Here is a 20,317-nt window from a genome sequence, read left to right as displayed (position 1 = left end):
TTCACATTGTGAAGAATAGAATCGAGCCCAATGTCTGAAAAATGGTTATTTTATACTGACTTTCATATCAAAGTGAATGGTACCAGGTTGTATGTAGAGACATAAACAAGAATTCTATCATAACATGAATATTTTTCAATAACTGTCAAGTTTAAGTTGTTAAAATAGGTTTAAAACAAAGTTTCTAGAGCCCTATACTACTAGTAATTGGGACTTTTATTAATTAAAATCAGTGACTCTCATATAAATATGGCAAAGGTCATTGAACAACCTCTGAATCTGAGTAAAAGAGAACTGCTCTGGCGTTTACGGAGACCAAAAGCAATGCAGAGCACTCACGTCTACGAGATATGCCAATTCATGTTCACATGTAGGGCATTAAGTGTTACCAAGAAGTTATACTGTGAATAGCCTTGTTTTATCTGACGGTAATTACATTACAGAGTTTGTTTTAACACAAGCCTGTACCCCTCGAGGGAGTTCTGATTATCCAACTACCTAAGTAACTGGATTACTGTCACATGTCATCATGTTAACTGGAGTAACTAATGTGTTCTTAAGTAGATGATAACAGGCTTATCCCTTCTGGGAAGAGCTGTGTAATATGTTTATAGGCAGAGTATTCCTGGAAATGCTTCCTTAGGGAACATGGCAGCCCCTTTCGCTGCTCTGCTCTGGGATTACTGTTTTATAAACTTCTCTTTGCCTCTTTCCTAACTCTTTCACTACTTCTCTATATAAGTTTAGTTGCTGGGTGTACAGACAGTATTTTCAGTGGCCGAGGTCAGTAGCAGCAGTTTACCCCCTGGAGAATGCAGCAAGATCACCATAGATGGTTGTACTGGCACCTGATAGTGATTTTGCAGTTTATTCAGTTACCAATAGCAAACAATACCAATAATTCTAAACTGACCAATTTAATTACAGTGTAAACTCAGTCTGCGTATTGACCTTGCCGCCTACCGCTAATTCTTTGATCCTTTCACTCTCACTACTTCCCCCAATTTATAGTTGTGTTGTTGGAAAGTTATTACATATTTTCTATAATTATAGAATTATAATCGGCTGCTAGTCACTGCGGTGGAGATGGCATTTTGGTGTCACCCCCTCGGAGGATGACAACCGGTGCATGCCGCACCCCCCTTGTGATGCCACTGCAGGTGGCACCCACATGGATAAAATGCTCTAATTAGCATTACAATTGTGTCAGGATCACAGCATTGTCATGTAGAAGTACTTACTGTGGACATAGTAACCTCCTTACTGCATTCCAGGGTTGATCTGGCCCACAGGGGTACAGGGGAAATCCCCTGTAGGCCCCACTGACTAAGGGCCCCCCCTCTCTCCTTCCATCCTCTTGGAGTTAGGTTCTAGATTGCACACTTAAATTATATAAGTCAGAAATTGGGTGCTTGGTTCGTCTTTATGAAAACTACATAGAAATTAGTCTTACTGTCAATCAAAGGCCCTCATTCAGAGCCGTTCGCTATTTGCGGTTGTTCGTTTAAAAAAAAGGGGTGGCTATTCAAATGATCTGTACGCACATTGCAGTCTGTTCACACCTCTAAGTCTGAACGAACGAGCAAAACATACGCTCGTTTATTTGTTAAAAACGCCCCCTGGCCGCTCGCACCATACGTCATGTCCGCTATTTATTAGATTAATCGAGTACATCGACCAGCGTATGAACTGCTCGCTATTCTTGTGGTTGGTGTTTGCTACCACAAATTTGCGAGCAGTTCTGGCTCTAAAATAACCCAGTGACGTGGTCATTGACGCTGCTGTTTTAAATATACACACCCATAAAACGCCCGTTTTGACCTTTAAGCACGCCTGCGTTCGGATCTCCACTCCCCATTTTCAAGCACCTTCCCCTGTTACCACCCACATACGCCTCATTCTGTCACTCAAAATAGCAGGCACTTGCTATATAGCGTACAAACGATTTTCGGCCGCACTGACTGGTTCGCGCATGCGCACTAAAAAGCGTACGCATGCGCAGATGTGCAAACATCGCTCGGAACGAGCGTACTGCCGCTAACGAGCGGCTCTGAATGAGGGCCAAAGTTGGCGTTCCTGACACACCCTTGTCCTCTTCTTCATAGGGGCCCTGTGTTTTGCAGGCTGATTATACCCTATCTAATGGTTGGCCAAGTCTTTCTGTGGTGGTTAGCCACACCCCCTCTGGAGACTGGCCGCACCTTTTAAGCATGGGTGCCTACCACTGCATTCCCTGGTGGGCCCACAGGGCCTGATTCATCATGGATCGCTATGGCGATCACATCTCCGTAATTGCTCGCAGGTCTGCTGCGAAAATATGCTAATGATTGTAATCACAATGCTGTCGCACTGCTAGCATAGAGACGTCCACTGCCTCCCACTACCGCTAACTTTGTTGCACGCAGTGAGTACTCAAGCTGCATAAGCAATTGTAATGGCTAATTTATGCAAGCCCATGCAACAGCATTCAAACGGTCTGACACGCCTGCTATTTTCTGCCCATCACCACCCCCAAACGCTCACTGCCTGTCAATCACTCTGCGATGTCCCTGCGTGTTCTCCGTGATCGCAGTGGTGCCTTTGCGCACGGCAATGCATGCGCAGTACGCCACAATCACCCATCTGCGTACGTTTTAGCAATAGCGATCCTTGATGAATCAGGCCCACAGTCCGACACTGCTGCATTCTGTTATATATCATGGTTACTGCTGTTCATTTATCCTATGTCAATTTATAACTGTAAGTTATGAAACTTTTAGAGCAGATTTAATAGTCTGCAATGCAATAGAAACAACTTGTTGCTGACCAAACTGCACAAAAATATGGAACCCGTCTGAAAGTAAATTTAGATTGAGTTTATTACTAATAAATGCGGAAATGTAAATTATTATTCCCACACAGTGGGCAGGCCTATGTACATGTAATTAATACCCTATGCATTTGTTAGATTTCTTTGAAGTCCAATAAATTGTAATCTTTTGTAAGTAAGGAAATCGTGATTACCAGTTTTTGCTTTTGAAATAACCATTTCAAAAACCTTCAATAAGCTGCAAGATATTAAATACATTGGGCAAGTTTGAAACACAGTGATTATCAGGTAATTGGATGTTCCAGTGGAAAAAAATATATTTCTTTTATCTTGAAACATACTTTTATACCTTGTAAGACACATATGCTTTTAAGTGGCAATGAACAATTTATATTCCTTCAAATAAATGGAAATTAGTATTTAAAGCTCGTGTGTGGGTGATTTCCACCTTTTACATATCAAGTTAAAATGTTAGATGCTAACTCTGGGCCTGACACAGAGATGGGCGCAATTACAATGTTTTTGCAAATGGGTAATTTTTTCTATCTACTAAACATAAGTGACACTGCGCATGTGCCCTGATGATCCTGCGCCGGCGTTCACAGTGAAGACTTATGCGCAAAGTGATTGACAGGCAGTGACCGTTTGTGGGTGGCAAGGAGGGGTGGGTCTCAGCATGCAACTGTGATCCTGAGCTGCGAAGGCTCCCACATCTCAGTTCTGATGGCAATTTTGAGTAACTGTAGGGTTACTGAAATCTTCTATAATCGACTGATCTAAGGGCCTGATTCAGAGCCGGACCCTCTGACCAGAGCGCTCGCTCTGAATCAGGGCCGGGCTACCTAAAATTGGAGCGGCCTCTTGGACGTTCGCATAGCTGTGGGTTACCACCCACAGCTTATGCGAGCGTCCATGATGATGGTCGCGATGGTCAAGACCATTGCGACCATCGGGCTTGCGACGAGACCCTGCGGTAGGGTCGCCGTGTCTCGCTCACCGTGTCTCGCGCATGCGCACGACGGAGCTCCCTCCGTCGTGCGCATGCGCACTTGGGCACCTTCGACCCGCTTGCGAGCGTACAGCGCTCGCGAGCGGGTCTGAATGAGACCCTAAGTCTGATGCTGAGTGTTTGTATTCAATCATTTGGTTTAGCGTCGATGGGCGTATCAATGCAAATCATACCGGCTGTGATATTTGCATATTTTTGCACAGTTGCTGCGTATGAAGATGCAGTCACAATGAGATTTGCACTCAACTCTGAATCGGGTCCTATGTACTATATAATTCATATAAATATCCCATTTTTGGCCAGTATGATGCATATTTTTAAACAATGGCTTTTCACAATCATGTATCTGTTGTAAATACCACTTCATCAGTGACATGATTGAAATCCTTTATATAGAAATAAATTGCAACCTAATGGTGCGTACACACGTAGCGACCTGCCAGCGATATGGTATCGCTGTCTGATCGTTATGCACCCTCCCTGGTATACTGGATGATCAATATCGATCATCCAGCACAACGCCGGCTATAGCGATCCGCGATCGCGGATCCCTATAGTAACTTGCTCGAAATCGAGCAAGTTGACCGGCATGCAGAGACGATGGACGATATCACTATCGTCCATACGTGGCCGCGCATCACTGGTCGATGGTAAGTTGGTAGGGACCATTTAAAAGAACGATTTGAAAGATAACGGTAACGATATCCTATTCATTCAAATCATTCTTTTAAATCGCTACGTGTGTACGCACCATAAGATAACAATCCACCATCCTGTAAAAAAAGTCTTGCTTCTGAGTGTGATAAACACTTGTTTGGATGCAAGATAATCAAACAAAATGTCAGAAGGCATCAGGGCCAGATTAAGGTCTGTGGGGACCACTGGGCAACACACTTGTGGGGGCCATTATCAAATAGTGCATATATATATATTTGCACTGTCACACTTGCTCTGCTTCCCTGACAACAAAGTTGGATCATCAAAAGCATTTTAACTTATGCACAAGTCTCTGAGTGCCGCAAGATTGCTGTGGTGTGTGTATGTATGTATGTATATATATATATATATATATAGATCTTCATAACAGATGAACACTTGTACACTTGCTTTTCAGCGTTTCAGAGTAATACGTCATGACAAATTGTGTTCGTCTTTTGTGAAGACCTTTGCGAAGTCCTAGAGTGCCGCCCATCAAACTTGCTACTGTGTACTAACCCTACCTCTACACAACACAACTGATGGTCTCAAACACATTAAGAAGGCAAGTAATTCCACAGATTGACTTTTGACAAGGCACACCTGTTAATTCAAAACCATTCCAGGAGACTACAGCTGGCCACACACTAGACCAACTTTCATCCAACCAGCCAACTAGTTGATTGGTTGGAATGAAAATCTGGTAAGGTATGAAAGCAAATGACAATCAGCAATTTGCTCCCAAACGCCGGAAAATGGACAAAAACTGTTGTTTGAACAAATTGTTTAGATCAAACATGTAACAAACTTGTCTGAACGACCATTTTCATCTGTTTTCTGGCATTTAGGAGCAAATTGCTGATCATCATTTACTCCCATACGTTACCAGATTTTCATTCCAACCAATCAACTAGTTGGATGTAAGTTGGTCCTGTGTGTGGCCAGCTTACCTTATGAAGCTGATTGAGAGAATGCCAAGAGTGTGCAAAGCTGTCATCCAAGCATAAGGGGGCTACTTTGAGGAATCTAAAACATACAGTAAAACTTATTTTGATTTGTTTAACACTTTTTTGTTTACAACATAATTCCATATGTGTTCCTTCATAGTTTTGATGTCTTCAGTATTAATCTACTATGTTGAAAATAATTTAAATAAACAAAAACCATTGAATGAGAAGGTGTGTCCAAACGTTTGACTGGTACCATATACATATATATATATATATATATTATACTGTGTGTGTGTGTGTGTGTGTGTGTATATGTATATATATATATATATATATATAATCAGTCTGTATGTGTATGTTCGTTCACATTGTAAGACAACACATGGATGGTTTACCCAATGCATTTTACTTACTGACTGTGACTGACACAGACTTGTGTGGCACAGGCAAAAGTGGCTGGCCGCCTGCCGTCTCAGTCCTGTTCCTGGCTGCTGCTTCAAACAGCCAGAGGCCCGGAGCTGTGGGCGGACCCGTCAGTGTTGACTGATGGGCTCCGCAAAAGCTTATGGAAGGAGCTGCTGCGGCTGCACATGTGCAGAAGCTAACAGCTATCGCTGCCCGATCGCGGCAGCCAGCCCAAGGGAAGGATGATGGGCGGCCACTGAGGGGATAACGGGATCGGCCCAGCGCGATCCGGCCCTGCGGCCCAATCTGCCCCTGTCCGGGATCCAGATATTTTATGTCTTTCATGACCAGTTAATCCGGCCCTGGAAGATAAAAAAACTTCACCTTTGTAGCCTCTATAAATTCCTGTTATATTTTCCTGTGATTCCTTCCACCGTGTCCTGTATGCTGTTATGGCTTGGCGACTTTTGGAGATTGTTGTTTTGGACCATGCTGACATGTTCCTGCCCTGCGTGCTATTCACTTTGAGCATATCTCCTCTCCACCTCCTCCCTGCCTATGCTGCTTCCTGCATACTATTTTCTATTAGCATATCTCCACTTTCTCCCTGCTCATGCTGCTTCCTGCGTAGTATTCATTATGTGCATATCTGTGCCTACTACCTGCCTATGCTGCTCCCTGTGTACTATTCACTACGAGTATATCTCTGCTTCCTCCCTGACCATGTTGCTTCCTGCGTATTATTCACTATGATTATATCTCTGCCTGCTTCCTGTGTAATATTCACTATGTGCAACTCTCTGCCTCCTCCCTGCCTTTGCTGCTCCCTGCATACTATTCACTACGAGCATATCTCTACCTCCTCCCTGCCCATGCTGATCCCTGCATACTATTCGCTACGAGCATATCTCCGCCTCCTCCCTGCCAATGCTGCTCCCTGCGTACTATTCACCATGAGCATATATCCACCTCCTCCCTGCCCTTGCTGCTCCCAGCGTACTATTCACTATGAGCATATCTCTGCCTCCTCCCTGCCCATTCTGCTTCCTGTGTAATATTCACTATGTGCAACTCTCTGCCTCCTCCCTTCCCTTGCTGTTCCCTGTGTACTATTCACTATGTGCATATCTCCACCTACTCCCTGCCCATGCTGCTCCCTGTGTACTATTCACTATGAGTATATCTCTGCTTCCTCCCTGACCATGTTGCTTCCTGCGTATTATTCACTATGAGTATATCTCTGCCTGCTCCCTGCTTCCTGTGTACTATTCACTATGAGCATATCTCCGCCTCCTCCCTGCCCATGCTGCTCCCTGCATACTATTCGCTATGAGCATATCTCTGCCTCCTCCCTGAACTTGCTGCTCCCTGCATACTATTCACTATGAGCATATATCTACACCTCCTCCCTGCCCATTCTGCTCCCTGCGTACTATTCACCATGAGCATATATCCACCTCCTCCCTGCCCTTGCTGCTCCCTGCGTACTATTCATTATGAGCATATATCCACCTCCTCCCTGCCCTTGCTGCTCCCTGCGTACTATTCACCATGAGCATATATCCACCTCCTCCCTGCCCATGCTGCTCCCTGCGTACTATTCACCATGAGCATATATCCACCTTCTCCCTGACCTTGCTGCTCCCTGCGTACTATTCACTATGAGCATATCTCTGCCTCCTCCCTGCCCATGCTGCTCCCTGCGTACTATTCACTAGGAGCATATCTCCGCCTCCTCCCTGCCCTTGCTGCTCCCTGCGTACTATTCACTATGAGCATATCTCTACCTCGTCCCTGTCCATGCTGCTCCCTGCGTATTATTCACTACGAGCTTGTCTCCGCCTCCTCCCTGCCCATGCTGCTCCCTGCGTACTATTCACTATGACCATATCTCCACCTCCTCCCTGCCCATGCTACTCCCTGCATACTATTCACTATGAGCATATATCTACCTTCTCCCTGCCCATGCTGCTCCCTGTGTACTATTCACTATGAGCATATCTCTGCCTCCTCCCTGCCCATGCTGCTCCCTGCGTACTATTCACTATGAGCATATCTCCGCCTCCTCCCTGTCCATGCTGCTCCCTGCGTACTATTCACTATGAGCATATCTCCACCTCCTCCCTGTCCATGTTGCTTCCTCCTCCCGGCCCATGCTGCTTACTGCATACTAGTCACTACGAGCATATCTCTGCCTCCTCTCTACTCATGTTTTTTCTCGATTTCCTTACAATTGGTAGTTATAGGCCCTTTTAGTGTCTTGCGTACCAGAGGCAGGTGCTCCAGGCATGGGAGGTTTTTAGGGGAGGAGAAGAGGACATGATGAGCACACCCATAGGAAATTGTAGCCATGCTCCATGTTGTGTAATCACATTCCCTTTTCATTGGGGATCCCAAAAGTTGGAAGGTATGTATTTATTCTTGCATTACTATGGTCACACACTATTCTTGGCATAGATCATAGCTCCTATCCATGTTTCTAACATGACCACAATCCTTGCTGACACCTGTGGCACAGCCCTGCCTGCTTCCTGTATACACTTCCATTCTACATGCTGTCCATCTCCAGTGTTTAACAATTTAGAATACTGCACAACCTATTTCCTGTGTGAGAGCAGCACATAAAAAATGCAATAAAAAAAACACGTCATGTCTAAAACACGCAATCATTTTCATGCCTTCTTATCTCTTTCTCTAGCACATGTGTGAACGAGGCCATTGTGTTAGCATGCCATCTGGTTATTATAGGTAAATAGGTTTTGCCTTGATAATAAGAACACAATACAAATATATGCGAACACATTTCGTTTTATCTCTGAAATCACACACTGTCATCGATATACTCCCACTTCCTCTCCTGTTACAATTGGCATGAAATTTGCATTACTCTCCCAAATCTTTTTTTTTTCTTTTGTCTGCTGTTTTCCCACTTTCACATTTCAGCTCCTTTCCGCATATTACAGATAGAGGTTCTCTAGCAAAGAGAGCTGCAAATTGCTTGTTAATATAAACCCGCCAGCTACAAAAAAGAAATCCGTGAGAATAGAAGAAAAACCGAATGCCAGTCTGAGAGTGGCTCTATAGTGCCTTTTCTCTCCTGGTAACTTCTTCAGTGATAGAAATCTGACTTAATGACACCAACATGTCGTGATTAGTGGGTTAAAGGGTGAGAACCCAATTCCAGAAAGGTAGATTGGATCAGATGACAGTGATATGATTTTATGTGATTAAAAGTGACCGAGCACCAGAACAAAGGTCTCCCTTTTTCAATTTTTTTTTATTTTTATGTTTCAACTAATATTTCTACATAGTTCACCAGCATGACTTGGCCGTGTGTGGGTCTAATTTGGGACCTATGTGACTAAACATCAAATTATATCGCTATGTGAAACTGTGAACTTCAAATTAAAGTACAGCATGTTAATGTTACATAGCAATAAGGCACCCTAATAGCAAACTATAAAAATAGTTATTGGCATAAGAGCAGGGTACAATAAAGCCTACCTTTTTCATAGAGTGGATGATGATGCTGCTGCTCTGACAACGCACCATAGAGACCAATTCCACTCTGTTGGGAAAAGGTCAAAAGTGCCATCTCTCCATCTTTCATGGACTATCCTATTATTATCTGTCACATGTGATTGAAATAAAACAGCACCCTGCCTCTACCTACCCCTTTCACTGCATAGTAACTCAGTTGAAACTGCAGAGCTTACCATTAAACTTGGGGATCAGCGCTATCATCATAAAATCATATATAGCATATCACTTGATATATCAACATTAATCTTCAATCCTACAAGATGTAATATTGAATCAGTCAATGTCTAGCAAAATTAATACGGTAGCTATCGACTTCTGCGAGACCATAAGAGGGGGGGTTATTTTATTTGACTTTTAGCTTGCTTGAGATTATTAATTGCTATTAGCGAGTATTATGTACACTTATCTGAATGTTGTAAAATGTGTTTTTTTATATTGGATAAACCTGTATTGTAGCTATATATTTTATTTCTCTGAACACAGTATTTTACATTCTTTCACAAATAATGTAACAAGTCTTCATTTTTCTAAGATTCCATACAATTCCCAAGTAGAGCAGAAAATGATAAAAATGTGATATTCTATTTCTGAAATGTGCCTGCTTCATAAAAACTGCCTTTCCAGATGAATGAGAGGGGCCTGCAATGCATTGTAAACGAGGCTGTCATTCTCTGCCTAATTAACCAACCCATGATCTGGTAGCGGGAGTGTATGATACATTGGGATACTGAACACGTATATATTACCATCACACGCTACAGATATCTGCTGAAAGATTTAAGTGTCAGTAAGGGTTTCCACAGAGACTGATTAAAAAAAAAAAGTCTATTGTATATAAAGTCTATCATAGGTAACATTTCATTTTTCTCTTTGCTTCACAACTACTTTTATATAATTCAGTTCAAACTAACGTTTTGGAAATGAAAGCCAGTTCAATATTAATTGTTGAAAACAAATTTGCATTTAAAGTAATAAAAAAAAAAAATTCCTCTGCAGAATTATTTGCCGCCTTCATTTTATCATTTATTTCCAGTAGTGATAAAATAATAGGTAAAAAAAAAAAAAACTTGTAGAGAAAAAATCTATACGTTCTATTGGTGAGAAACTGTTAAACAAATGTTCATTGCACTGTCTTCATTTTCACCCTGAATTTAACAAACGGAGAGAAAAAAAGAAGGAAAAAAACTCCTCAGGTTATACGCAAATTCTATCCAAGTGCTTGAATCTCTCTGAATTTATTTCCTTGTTCTAAAATGATTTAAACTGCTGTTTTAAATGTAATCGAGTTCTCGTGTGACCCTTTCAACTTGTAGCAAATCTACTACTGTTTTTTTCTTCTTCTTCTTTATACTCATGTGTTGGGAACTTGGGATATGAATATTGGTATATTTCATTTCCTACAAAATATCCCATGGAGTCCCGTTTCTACTTTGACTCACAACTTAAGTTTACTTAATTTTTTTATTATTTTGCTTGCACCGTTATGAATCGTTTGTGGGCACCAGGAGAAACGAGATTTCACTATGGGGAAGAAACTGGTCAGTCCAAGAAATAATGGTTCATCATGTGTAGGAGTAGTCTGTGTCAGGGATACCACCATCTCTATATCCCCTGTGAGTGCCATAACCTATCGTGTGGGTACTTTTATAAAGACTGGTGCCATTAGATGGGAATATGGTATGGATCACATATTCTTCCTTGGCTCTGTGAGGGTTTATGGGCAGCATTTGAAGCCCTGGTCCTCTAATCTCCAATATAGAGTTATCTTTCTTTGTGCCAGACTCAATATAATCGTCCTTCTTTCGGCTGCCCCGGCTGCAAGATCTTTCACGAGTTAGTAGCTGGCCAGCTCGATGGACATACCAGCAGATGGACGCCAAGATGAGAAAAAGGAAGACAAGTGTGACCGCACCTCCTATAATGCCAGCAAGAGGTAATCCAGCCAAAGTATCAGCATTTTGTTCCCGATTGAGTGTAGTGGTAGGGCCATAAACATCCCCTGTCTCTGCCTTGGCACATACAGGTGACTCATCTGCAAGATAGGTGTTCCCTGTTTCCATGGTTACCATACAGATTATGTAGGTTGATCTGGGCTCCAAGGCAGTTAGTAAATACTCTGTTTTGTCTCCTTGTACCAATGTTTCTGTGATAGAGCCAACCGCTGGGCTGTGACCTAACCTTAGCCAGCTCAGCCGAAAAGAACTGGCTGGAACAGATGACTTCCAAGTAATGCGAATGCTGTCAGCTGTCAGTGGTTTAACACTGATTACCAAAGCTTTTGCCCCTGCTCCGGTTTCCATAGGGTAATCCAAATTAGAATCTGGCAATCGCATACCTGGTCTCTTAGATTTGAGAGTAAAGAGGGAACCTTGGGGTGGGGAAGTGATTACAGGACCTGCAGGTGTTGCACGAGGAGATGCTACATTGCTTTGAGGACCTCCCTCAAAGCACTCATCCATCTCATGAGTGATATCTTTTATGGCCATTCCCCTTACCTTTTCAGGACCCTGACACATTAGGCCACGCACATTGACCACAGCAGCTCTAGCTTTTACCCAGTCCCGCAGCCAGATAAGATTACAGCCACAAAACCAAGGATTATTCCTGAGGAGGAGTTGACTCAGGCTTTCTAGGTCATCAAAAAGGCCACGAGGGAGGGCAGTGAGGTTATTATTGGATAGGTCCAGTCTCTGTAGTTGTCTCATCTTGGACAGTGTGTTGTAGGGAATATGGGTAATAGCATTGTCCTGTAAATACAGCTTCTGAAGGTGAGCACTAGGCAAATTTAAAGGAGGAGCACCTAGTGAGTTTCGGACTAGGGACAGCTCAGTCAAATTTTGGAGACGGCTAAATGTGTCATCTGCAATGCGCTGATTAGCCAGTAAATTGCCATCAAGCACTAACCTCCGCAAATTATTAAGTCCCTTGAAGGCATGGAGTGGAATGGTTGAAATGCGATTATCATCCAATCTCAGCTCTTCCAAAGTGTGTGGTAAACCATTGGGAATGCTACTGAGATGGTTGCGTGAAAGGAAGAGTAAGCGGAGCTGATGGCTGTCTTGGAAGGCATCATCTTCAATGCTGACAGTGGACACAGAGTTGTCATCTAAATGAAGCTTTTCTATGAGTGGTAAACGGGAAAGAGCATCCCGAGTTACACTGCGGATATTGTTATCTTGAAGATGGAGCTCTTTTAATGATCTGGGAAGGTTAAGTGGGAACTCATCTAAATCATTCTCATACAGGTAGATTACTCTTACGTTGGTTTTAGTTTTCAGCTCTGGTGGAACCCCTGCATTGTTTATCTGATTGTTTTGGAGGTAGAGGGTAGTTGCATCGTCTGGAATCTCTGGTGGGATAGAGGTCAAGCCTCGGTCATTACAGTAGATGAAGCCATTGTCACAGCGACATACGTAGGGGCAATTGGTGCTATCTATTACCTCTGTCAAAAATGCAATAAGTCCATAACATAGGAATAGCCAGTCACGCAAGTCCAAGGTAGCCGTGGTCATGGCAACTGTAGTAGCAGTTGCTGTCGTGGAGGCCGCTGCTGAGGCAGCGGCTGCAGTAGTGGTGGTAGTTGTGGTGACTGTCATGTTGCTGATGAATCTACCTCGGCAAGGTTCTAGGGTTCTGAAGGATTTGGATAAATTCCTGGAAGAAAAAAAATATGTATTAAAAAAAAAAAAAAACAGAAATCTAATATAAAAGAAAATGTCACTATTGTGCATTACAAGTAGTTTAATTTTAATTGTCATGTAAGTATGCTTGAATTCAAACACATTATTATATTACTGTTACACTACAACAAGAATAAGTTCTTAAGCAGAATTTATTTATACCGTGTTACATAATGCTGATCATTGAAAGTGAAATAGATATTATGGGGTCAATTTACTAAAGTGAGAGCTTTTAGAAGTGGAGATGTTTCCCATAACAACCAATCAGATTCTAGCTATTATCTTCTAGATGGTGCTAGTTAAATGTTAAGTAGAATCTGATTGGTTGCTGTGGGCAACATCTCCACTTCTAAAAACTCTCAATTTAGTAAATATACCCCCATGTATCATTTTATACTTAGTTCCTCCAAAGCAGTTTTGTTTTTGTTATCTTTTTATATGACCATATTTACTTTCCAAGCTTGGACAGTAATCCATAGTATATTATGGTAAGGTTGTATCTTGTGAGTGTGATAACAGTTCTCAGCATAGGATGCAGATATTCTTCTCCCTTTTTCTGAATTTATGACCGACATCAACAGACGTGGTAATCTGTATGACAATCTGCACTTCTAGTTAGATTGCTAGCTCTGTAGGGTAGGATTCCCTTTGTCCCAGAGATTCCCCTTACCATGCTGGCTGTTATCCCTATATTACATCTATTTTCTCCGCTGGCACATTACACTGCCCGTGTGAATCACAGTGGCCGTGTTTTGCTCCACATAAAAGCAAATTAATAAGTGAGGAGATGCAGAAGATGAAGTGATTATAATGTGTGAGGAAGTTCTGAGAGTGATTTTTAAGCGCATGATTGTAAAAGCAAGTCCATCTTTTGACTTTCATAATAGCTTCTCCAAGCCATCTCAGCTGGGAGATTAGAGCCTGCGTCACAGGCATTATGATGGAAATTACATTCTGATAATGATTGAACCCTTTTTCGGCCCTTAGAGATCTGCATAATATAACTCTCTTCACAATGCACTGGTGCCGTGCCAAACTTTAGCCGCAGCTCTCTATCTATTTAGAGGGTTAATAACTTAATACCCATTAAGTTGAACGAAAACCATATTTAACACTTTAGGCCACACAGACAGAATTAGCATTTCAGCATCAGTAACTACGTCTGTACAAACTGGTAGAATATAAATATGTTCCTCCTCACAAGAAGCACATGAATATTTTTTAAGTAACATGAGAACAAATAAAAACTTCCAGAAAACATGCACATATTACAGTTTATGCAAACCTGAATGATTAAATCTAAATTAAATGTTTAACATGTCTCTGTCTTATGTAGGTTTTAACATGGATTTTTTATTTTTTTTTCATTGAGCTGATGTGCTGGACATAGGTAATAATATATCAAAGGGGCCTTATGAGACTATATAAAGGGGAATCGCCACAGGCAACATTGTTCTTTATACAGTGCGTATCTGTACAGAATTGTATCTTCTTCCTTATACAAGTGTTACTAATGTATACCTTAAGGAAGGCATTAGAAAACAGCAATATTATACAGATTTTTTTGTACAACCATTCCTATAAAATGTTATATTATATATACAGTCAGGTGCATAAATATTGGGACATTGACAGAATTTTCATATTTTGTCATCTATTCACCACCACAATGGCTTTGAAATGAAACAAACAAGATGTGCTTTAACTGCAGACTTTCAGATTTAATTTGAGGGTAATTACATCCAAATCAGGTCAACGGTGTAGGAATTACAACGGTTTCTATATGTGCCTTCCACTTTTTAAGGGGCCATAAGTAGTGGGACAAACTAAACAATCCTAAATCTAACTTTTACTTTTTAATACTTTGTTGCAAATCCTTTGCAGGCAATTACAGCCTGAAGTCTGGAACGCATAGACATCACCAGACGCTGGGTTTCATCCCTGGTGATGCTCTTCCAGGCCTCTACTGCAAATGTCTTCAGTTCCTGCTTGTTCTTGGGGCATTTTTCCTTCAGTTTTGTCTTCATCAAGTGAAATGCATGCTCAATCGGATTCAGGTCAGGGGATTGACTTGGCCATTGCATAACATTCCACTTTTTAGCCTTAAAAAACTATTTGGTTGCTTTTGCAGTATGCTTCTGGTCATTGTCCATCTGCACTGTGATGCGCCATCCAATGAGTTCTGAAGCATTTGACCGAATATGAGCATATAATATTGCCCGAAACACTTAAGAATTCATTCTGCTGCTTTTGTCAGCAGTCACATCATCAATAAATACAAGGGAACCAGTTCCATTGGCAGCCATACATGCCCACGCCATAAAACTACCAGCACCATGCTTCACTGATGAGGTGGTATGTTTTGGATCATCAGCAGTTCCTTTCCTTCTCCATACTCTTCTCTTCCCATTACTCTGGTACAAGTTGATCTTTGTCTCATCTGTCCATAGGATGTTGTTCCAGAACTGTAATGGCTTTTTTAGATGTTGTTTGGCAAACTCTAATCTGGTCTTCCTGTTTTTGTGACTCACCAATGGTTTACATCTTGTGGTGAACCCTCTATATTCACTCTTGTGAAGTATTCTCTTGATTGTTGACTTTGACACATATACACCTACCTCCTGGAGAGTGTTCTTGGTTTGGCCAACTGTTGTGAAGGGGTTTTTCTTCACCAGTGAAATAATTCTTCTGTCATCCACCACAGTTGTTTTCCGTGGTCTTCCGAGTCTTTTGGTGTTGCTGAGCTCTCCGATGCGTTTTTTCTTTTTAAGAATGTTCCAAACAGTTGATTTGGCCACACCTAATGTTTTTGCTATCTCTCTGATGGGTTTGTTTTGATTTTTCAGCATAATGATGGCTTGCTTCACTGATAGTGACAGTTCTTTGGATCTCATATTGAGAGTCGACAGCAACTGATTCCAAATGCAAATGTCACACCTACAATCAAGTCCAGCCCTTTTACCTGCTTAATTGATAATGAAATAACGAGGGAATAGTCCACACCTGTCCATGAAATAGTTAGGTTTAGGGTGTGAGGAGGGGGAGGTTAGGTTTAAGCACTGGGGAGGGAGGGGTAGAGCCGTCGGGATTGTAACCTGGTCGGGATGCTGCCGTCGAGATTCTGACCTCCGGGACCCCGAGCACCGGCATCCCGTACCCATCCCTATTAGATAAATATGTATTTTGTTTCCAACATATAGATCATGACAGATGACATGGAGTTTTAGACCTCCAATATACTAATATCATTGTATTTATTTACAAGTATTTATGGAGAGCATCATGCATATGGATACTTAATGGACACCTCATTTTTGAAACTTGACTACTTGAGTTCAGGGACAGGCGCGCTGAGAGCTGCGGCGGGCCCGGGTAATAGGGGGCTTGGCTTAATCGCGGCCACGCCCCCTTCCTGGAAAAAAAAAGATATGCAGCCCGGCGCAAAGCCAGGGGGGCGCGATCAGTGTGATCGCTCCCCCCACGGGCTTAGGAGACTGCTGTGGCTGCTGCTCAGCAGCCACGAGCAGTCTCCACTGCAGCTCAGCACACGCTGTGTGCTGGGCTGCTGTGAGGTAGGGGGAGCGGCGCAGGGCCCGGGCCCCCGCCGGGCCCCTCAGGAAGCCCGGGCCCGGGTAATATGTACCCGCTCCCCCCCCCCTCTCAGCGCCCCTGTTCAGGGATAAGGCAGAGGGTGGTCTTGAGACTCTGTGTCACCACATCTGCGCCCCCTGCTGGGGTAGTCCAGGAGCATGTTAAAAAATTCAGTCTCCCAGACATTCGGGGAGAATATGCACTTAGCAATGATATGGTCTACAGCAGAGTTTCCCAAACTCTGCCGTTGCAGTCCAGGTTTTAAGGATATCTATGCTTGAATCCAGATGGTTAAATTATACTTGCCTGCTTTTAAAAAAGCATTTCAGGAAGATTGTGAAAGCAGCACCTATGAGCGCGCGTTAAAGTGGACGTGTACTGCTACATATGAGGGGTGTGTCATATAACTGATTTACATCCAAATGTAAATGAACAGTTAGTAAGATCTACTTGTAGATGAAAACACACTGATATTTTTCAGAAAATGTATGCAGCCATAGGGATCACTGGGGAACATGTAATATAGCGGCACTTAACGTGCCACTATAACGCTTCCTGCTACGCCTCTTTCCTGAGGCACAGCAGGAAGCACTAACTATTAGATGTATCAACATCTCATCAGCCGTAGTGGAGGAGTGAAAACTCCCCCCCCCCCCCCAGCGATCTCTGCTAGAGCCTACAGCGCATCAGCCTAGTGCAAATGCGCTGTGTCCCACTCCCGGCCGGCTCCCCTGAGCAAGCATCGCGAGATCCTGTGTGCAGCCCTGGAGTCGGCAGCCCCTGCAGCAGGGAAAGTGCTGTGCCTGCTATGGGGATAGGGCATCACCAACCTGCAGCTGTCGATAGCAATAGCTGCAGCGGGCCGAACGGTCAGGCGAACTGACTGTTTATACATAGCCCTTCCCATCAGCGCTGCTATCTTGTAGATAGCAGCGCTGATAATGACAGGGGCGCATAGCTACCCTGTCATTTACTGCCCAGTCCCCTAATCAGACATGGGGAAGAAGCGGTATTAGCGCACACAATGTGCGCTGATGGTGCTTCGGAAGTTACTACATCTCCCCCACTGTGCCTTATTACCAATGCAGGGAAATTATACTAATAATCAAATTCAAATGTGTATATCTGTTTTTTTTTCTATATAACAGCTACGTAATGGGGGAAAGGTGCAACCAGTGAGATTGCTAGACTCTTCAGGGAGTCAGGGAGATTGCTACTATTTCAGGGAGTCTCCCTGACAATCAGGGAGAGTTGGCAAGTATGGGTTAAATCAAATTGACTGAGATACTAATTAAGTCACCTGTGCTCAAGCATGGATATCAATAAAACCTTGACTGTATTGATGGAGTTTGGGAGCCTCTGGTCTACAGAATTGCTGTAGTGATTAGCTGTGTTAGTCTAGTTACTGTAGACAGCTGAAGGATGTATATTTTTTATTTGACAATGTAAGTATTAGGTGCACAGAGTAAACATGAACGACAGCTCTTCACATTGCTATTGAGTAGAGCCTTGTACTAATCATACAGTGCATAACAATACTGTTAGCGATGCACAGTGTCTTTGAAACCATATAACCTCATTGCATCAAGAGGAAAGTATGTCTATTATAATCTATTTACTTCCTAGTTCCACTATGGAAAGGTTTAGGGGTCTATTCATGATGTTAATTATCGGGGTCCGAACGGACCCCGATAAATAACATTCTAATTCGCCGCGGCCACCGGAGCAATTCATCATTGCTCCGGCACGGTGGCAGCTGCTCCGGCAGTGAAATGGAGCAGTGACGGCGGTGCGCATGCGCGACCTACAGGTCACGCATGCACACAAGAGCCCCGACGTCCGGCAGAAGGAGCCGGACAGGGACGGAGGGATCCGAAAGGATTCCTTCTCGCAGCCAGGACCTCCTTCCCATAGGGAAGAGCGGGTTGCGAACCCCAAGCGGAGGATTTGCCATCTGAAGATGGCGAATGCCCCGCAGTCAAGCTCCAAAAATATAATATTTTCAGAGCTTGATGAGTTCTATCCCCATACTAGTGTATAGGGACAGCGGGCCATTCCGCCAGAGGAAGGTAAGTAGGAGATATCTGTGATACTAGTGTATAGGGACAGCGGGCCATTCCGCCAGAGGAAGGTATGTAGGAGATGTCTGTGATACTAGTGTATAGGGACAGTGGGCCATTCCGCAAACGGAAGGTAAGTAGGAGATATCTGTGATACTAGTATATGGGGACAGCGGGTCATTCAGCCAGAGGAAGGTAAGTAGGAGATATCTGTGATACTAGTGTATGGTGACAGCGGGCCATTCTGCCAGAGGAAGGTAAGTAGGAGATATCTGTGATACTAGTGTATGAGTACAGCGGGCCATTCCGCAAACGGAAGGTGAGTAAGAGATATCTGTGATACTAGTGTATGGGGACAGCGGGCCATTCCGCAAACGGAAGGTAAGTAGGAGATATCTGTGATACTAGTGTATGGGGACAGCAGGCCATTCCGCAAAAAGAAGGTAAGTAGGAGATATCTGTTATATCTCCTGCTTCACCTTCTTAGTGAATGGCCCGAATACTTAATTGTCACAATTGCAGGTGAAAATGTGCTTTTTCACCTGCTTTTGTCAAAATTAAGTGATGATGAATAGGCCCCTAAGTGTGCAAATAAGTTACCTATTGATTAGGTACAGAAATAGTAACAAGTACAGACAAAAGAAATTAGTAAACATGATAGAAAATGACTAATAACTTTTTAATTATTGTTTTTGCAAATGTATAAAGCTTATAGAACCACTCATTAAAATACAACTTGTTTATGGCTTAAATGAGAGAAAACTGACATCAGGCTGTCTTATTACATTTGTCACTTTTGTGTGTTAGAAGCTTTGCATTAGTTTGAACACAGTGCAGCTATGATTGGGCTTCTCCATCAAAGCGCGGAAGATGCAAAATATGAGATTCTGGCCCCCAGTATTTGCAATGCGATCAGGACCGCCCATGATCTCATTGCAATATGCGATCATTTCATCCGGGACATACAGGCACACATCCTGCGATGTCTCCGGAGAGCTGCCGGCCAGTGCCGGCTGCTGTACATGCGCAGTGCCGGGGGAGGGTTCCCTCCGCCGGCTGATTATGCGGTTGTAGCCTATAGACTACAGCGGCTAACGTCCTCTTCAGATGGTGTTAGCTATGGGGGACAATATCTGGAATGCGTCGCATTCCGGATATTGGTAAGTTTGGTAGCATTGTTTCTCCCATAGAAACCTGCGGGGGATGCGGCTGCCTGCGGTAATGGAGGGATCACAGCAGGTATCGGAGATGCCTGCTGCGGTCCATCCTTAATACATCGGGGATACTTAATATTTGAGGTAAACCCCTGAAAACGGGTTTATCGGGGATTTTACCTCAAATATTCAATGATAAATGGACCCTCAATGCTTTATTCGGAATCGCAAAATGCGTTGGAAAAAGTTGCATTTTAGTGTCCTATTCAGACGTTGTTGCATATGCAAGTTTGCAGCTGCAGCTCCCTCCCCTTCATGTACTTGGGTTAGATGAGAATGCAGTTGGGTCAGATGAGAATGCAGTTGGGTCAGATGAGAATGCAGTTGGGTCGGATGAGAATGCAGTTGGGTCGGATGAGA

The 20,317-nt window shown here is 43.2% G+C and overlaps 2 protein-coding genes across 7 annotated transcripts in view; one reads left to right on the top strand and one right to left on the bottom strand.

The window, feature by feature from the left end:
• Window positions 1-20,317, top strand: part of MACROD1 (mono-ADP ribosylhydrolase 1) — an 802,331-nt gene that overhangs the window by 432,677 nt on the left and 349,337 nt on the right. The gene's annotated exons all lie outside the window — the stretch shown is intronic.
• The window catches only part of FLRT1 (fibronectin leucine rich transmembrane protein 1), a 209,353-nt gene continuing 197,735 nt past the window's right edge, over window positions 8,700-20,317 (bottom strand). For all 4 annotated transcript variants that reach the window (XM_088480062.1, XM_088480060.1, XM_088480063.1 and 1 more), the window contains exon 3: window positions 8,700-13,066. In XM_088480062.1, the coding sequence (XP_088336188.1) occupies window positions 10,975-13,008 (2,034 nt within the window). In that variant the 5' untranslated portion in view covers window positions 13,009-13,066 and the 3' untranslated portion in view covers window positions 8,700-10,974. The remainder of the gene's footprint in view (window positions 13,067-20,317) is intronic.

This window comes from Taudactylus pleione, unplaced genomic scaffold, assembly GCF_031769625.1.
Source record: "Taudactylus pleione unplaced genomic scaffold, aTauple2 ptg000250l, whole genome shotgun sequence".
Classification (NCBI taxonomy): Eukaryota; Metazoa; Chordata; class Amphibia; order Anura; family Myobatrachidae; genus Taudactylus; species Taudactylus pleione.
The sequence above is the reverse complement of the archived record's forward strand: the minus strand, read 5'-3'. Positions and strand labels throughout refer to the sequence as shown.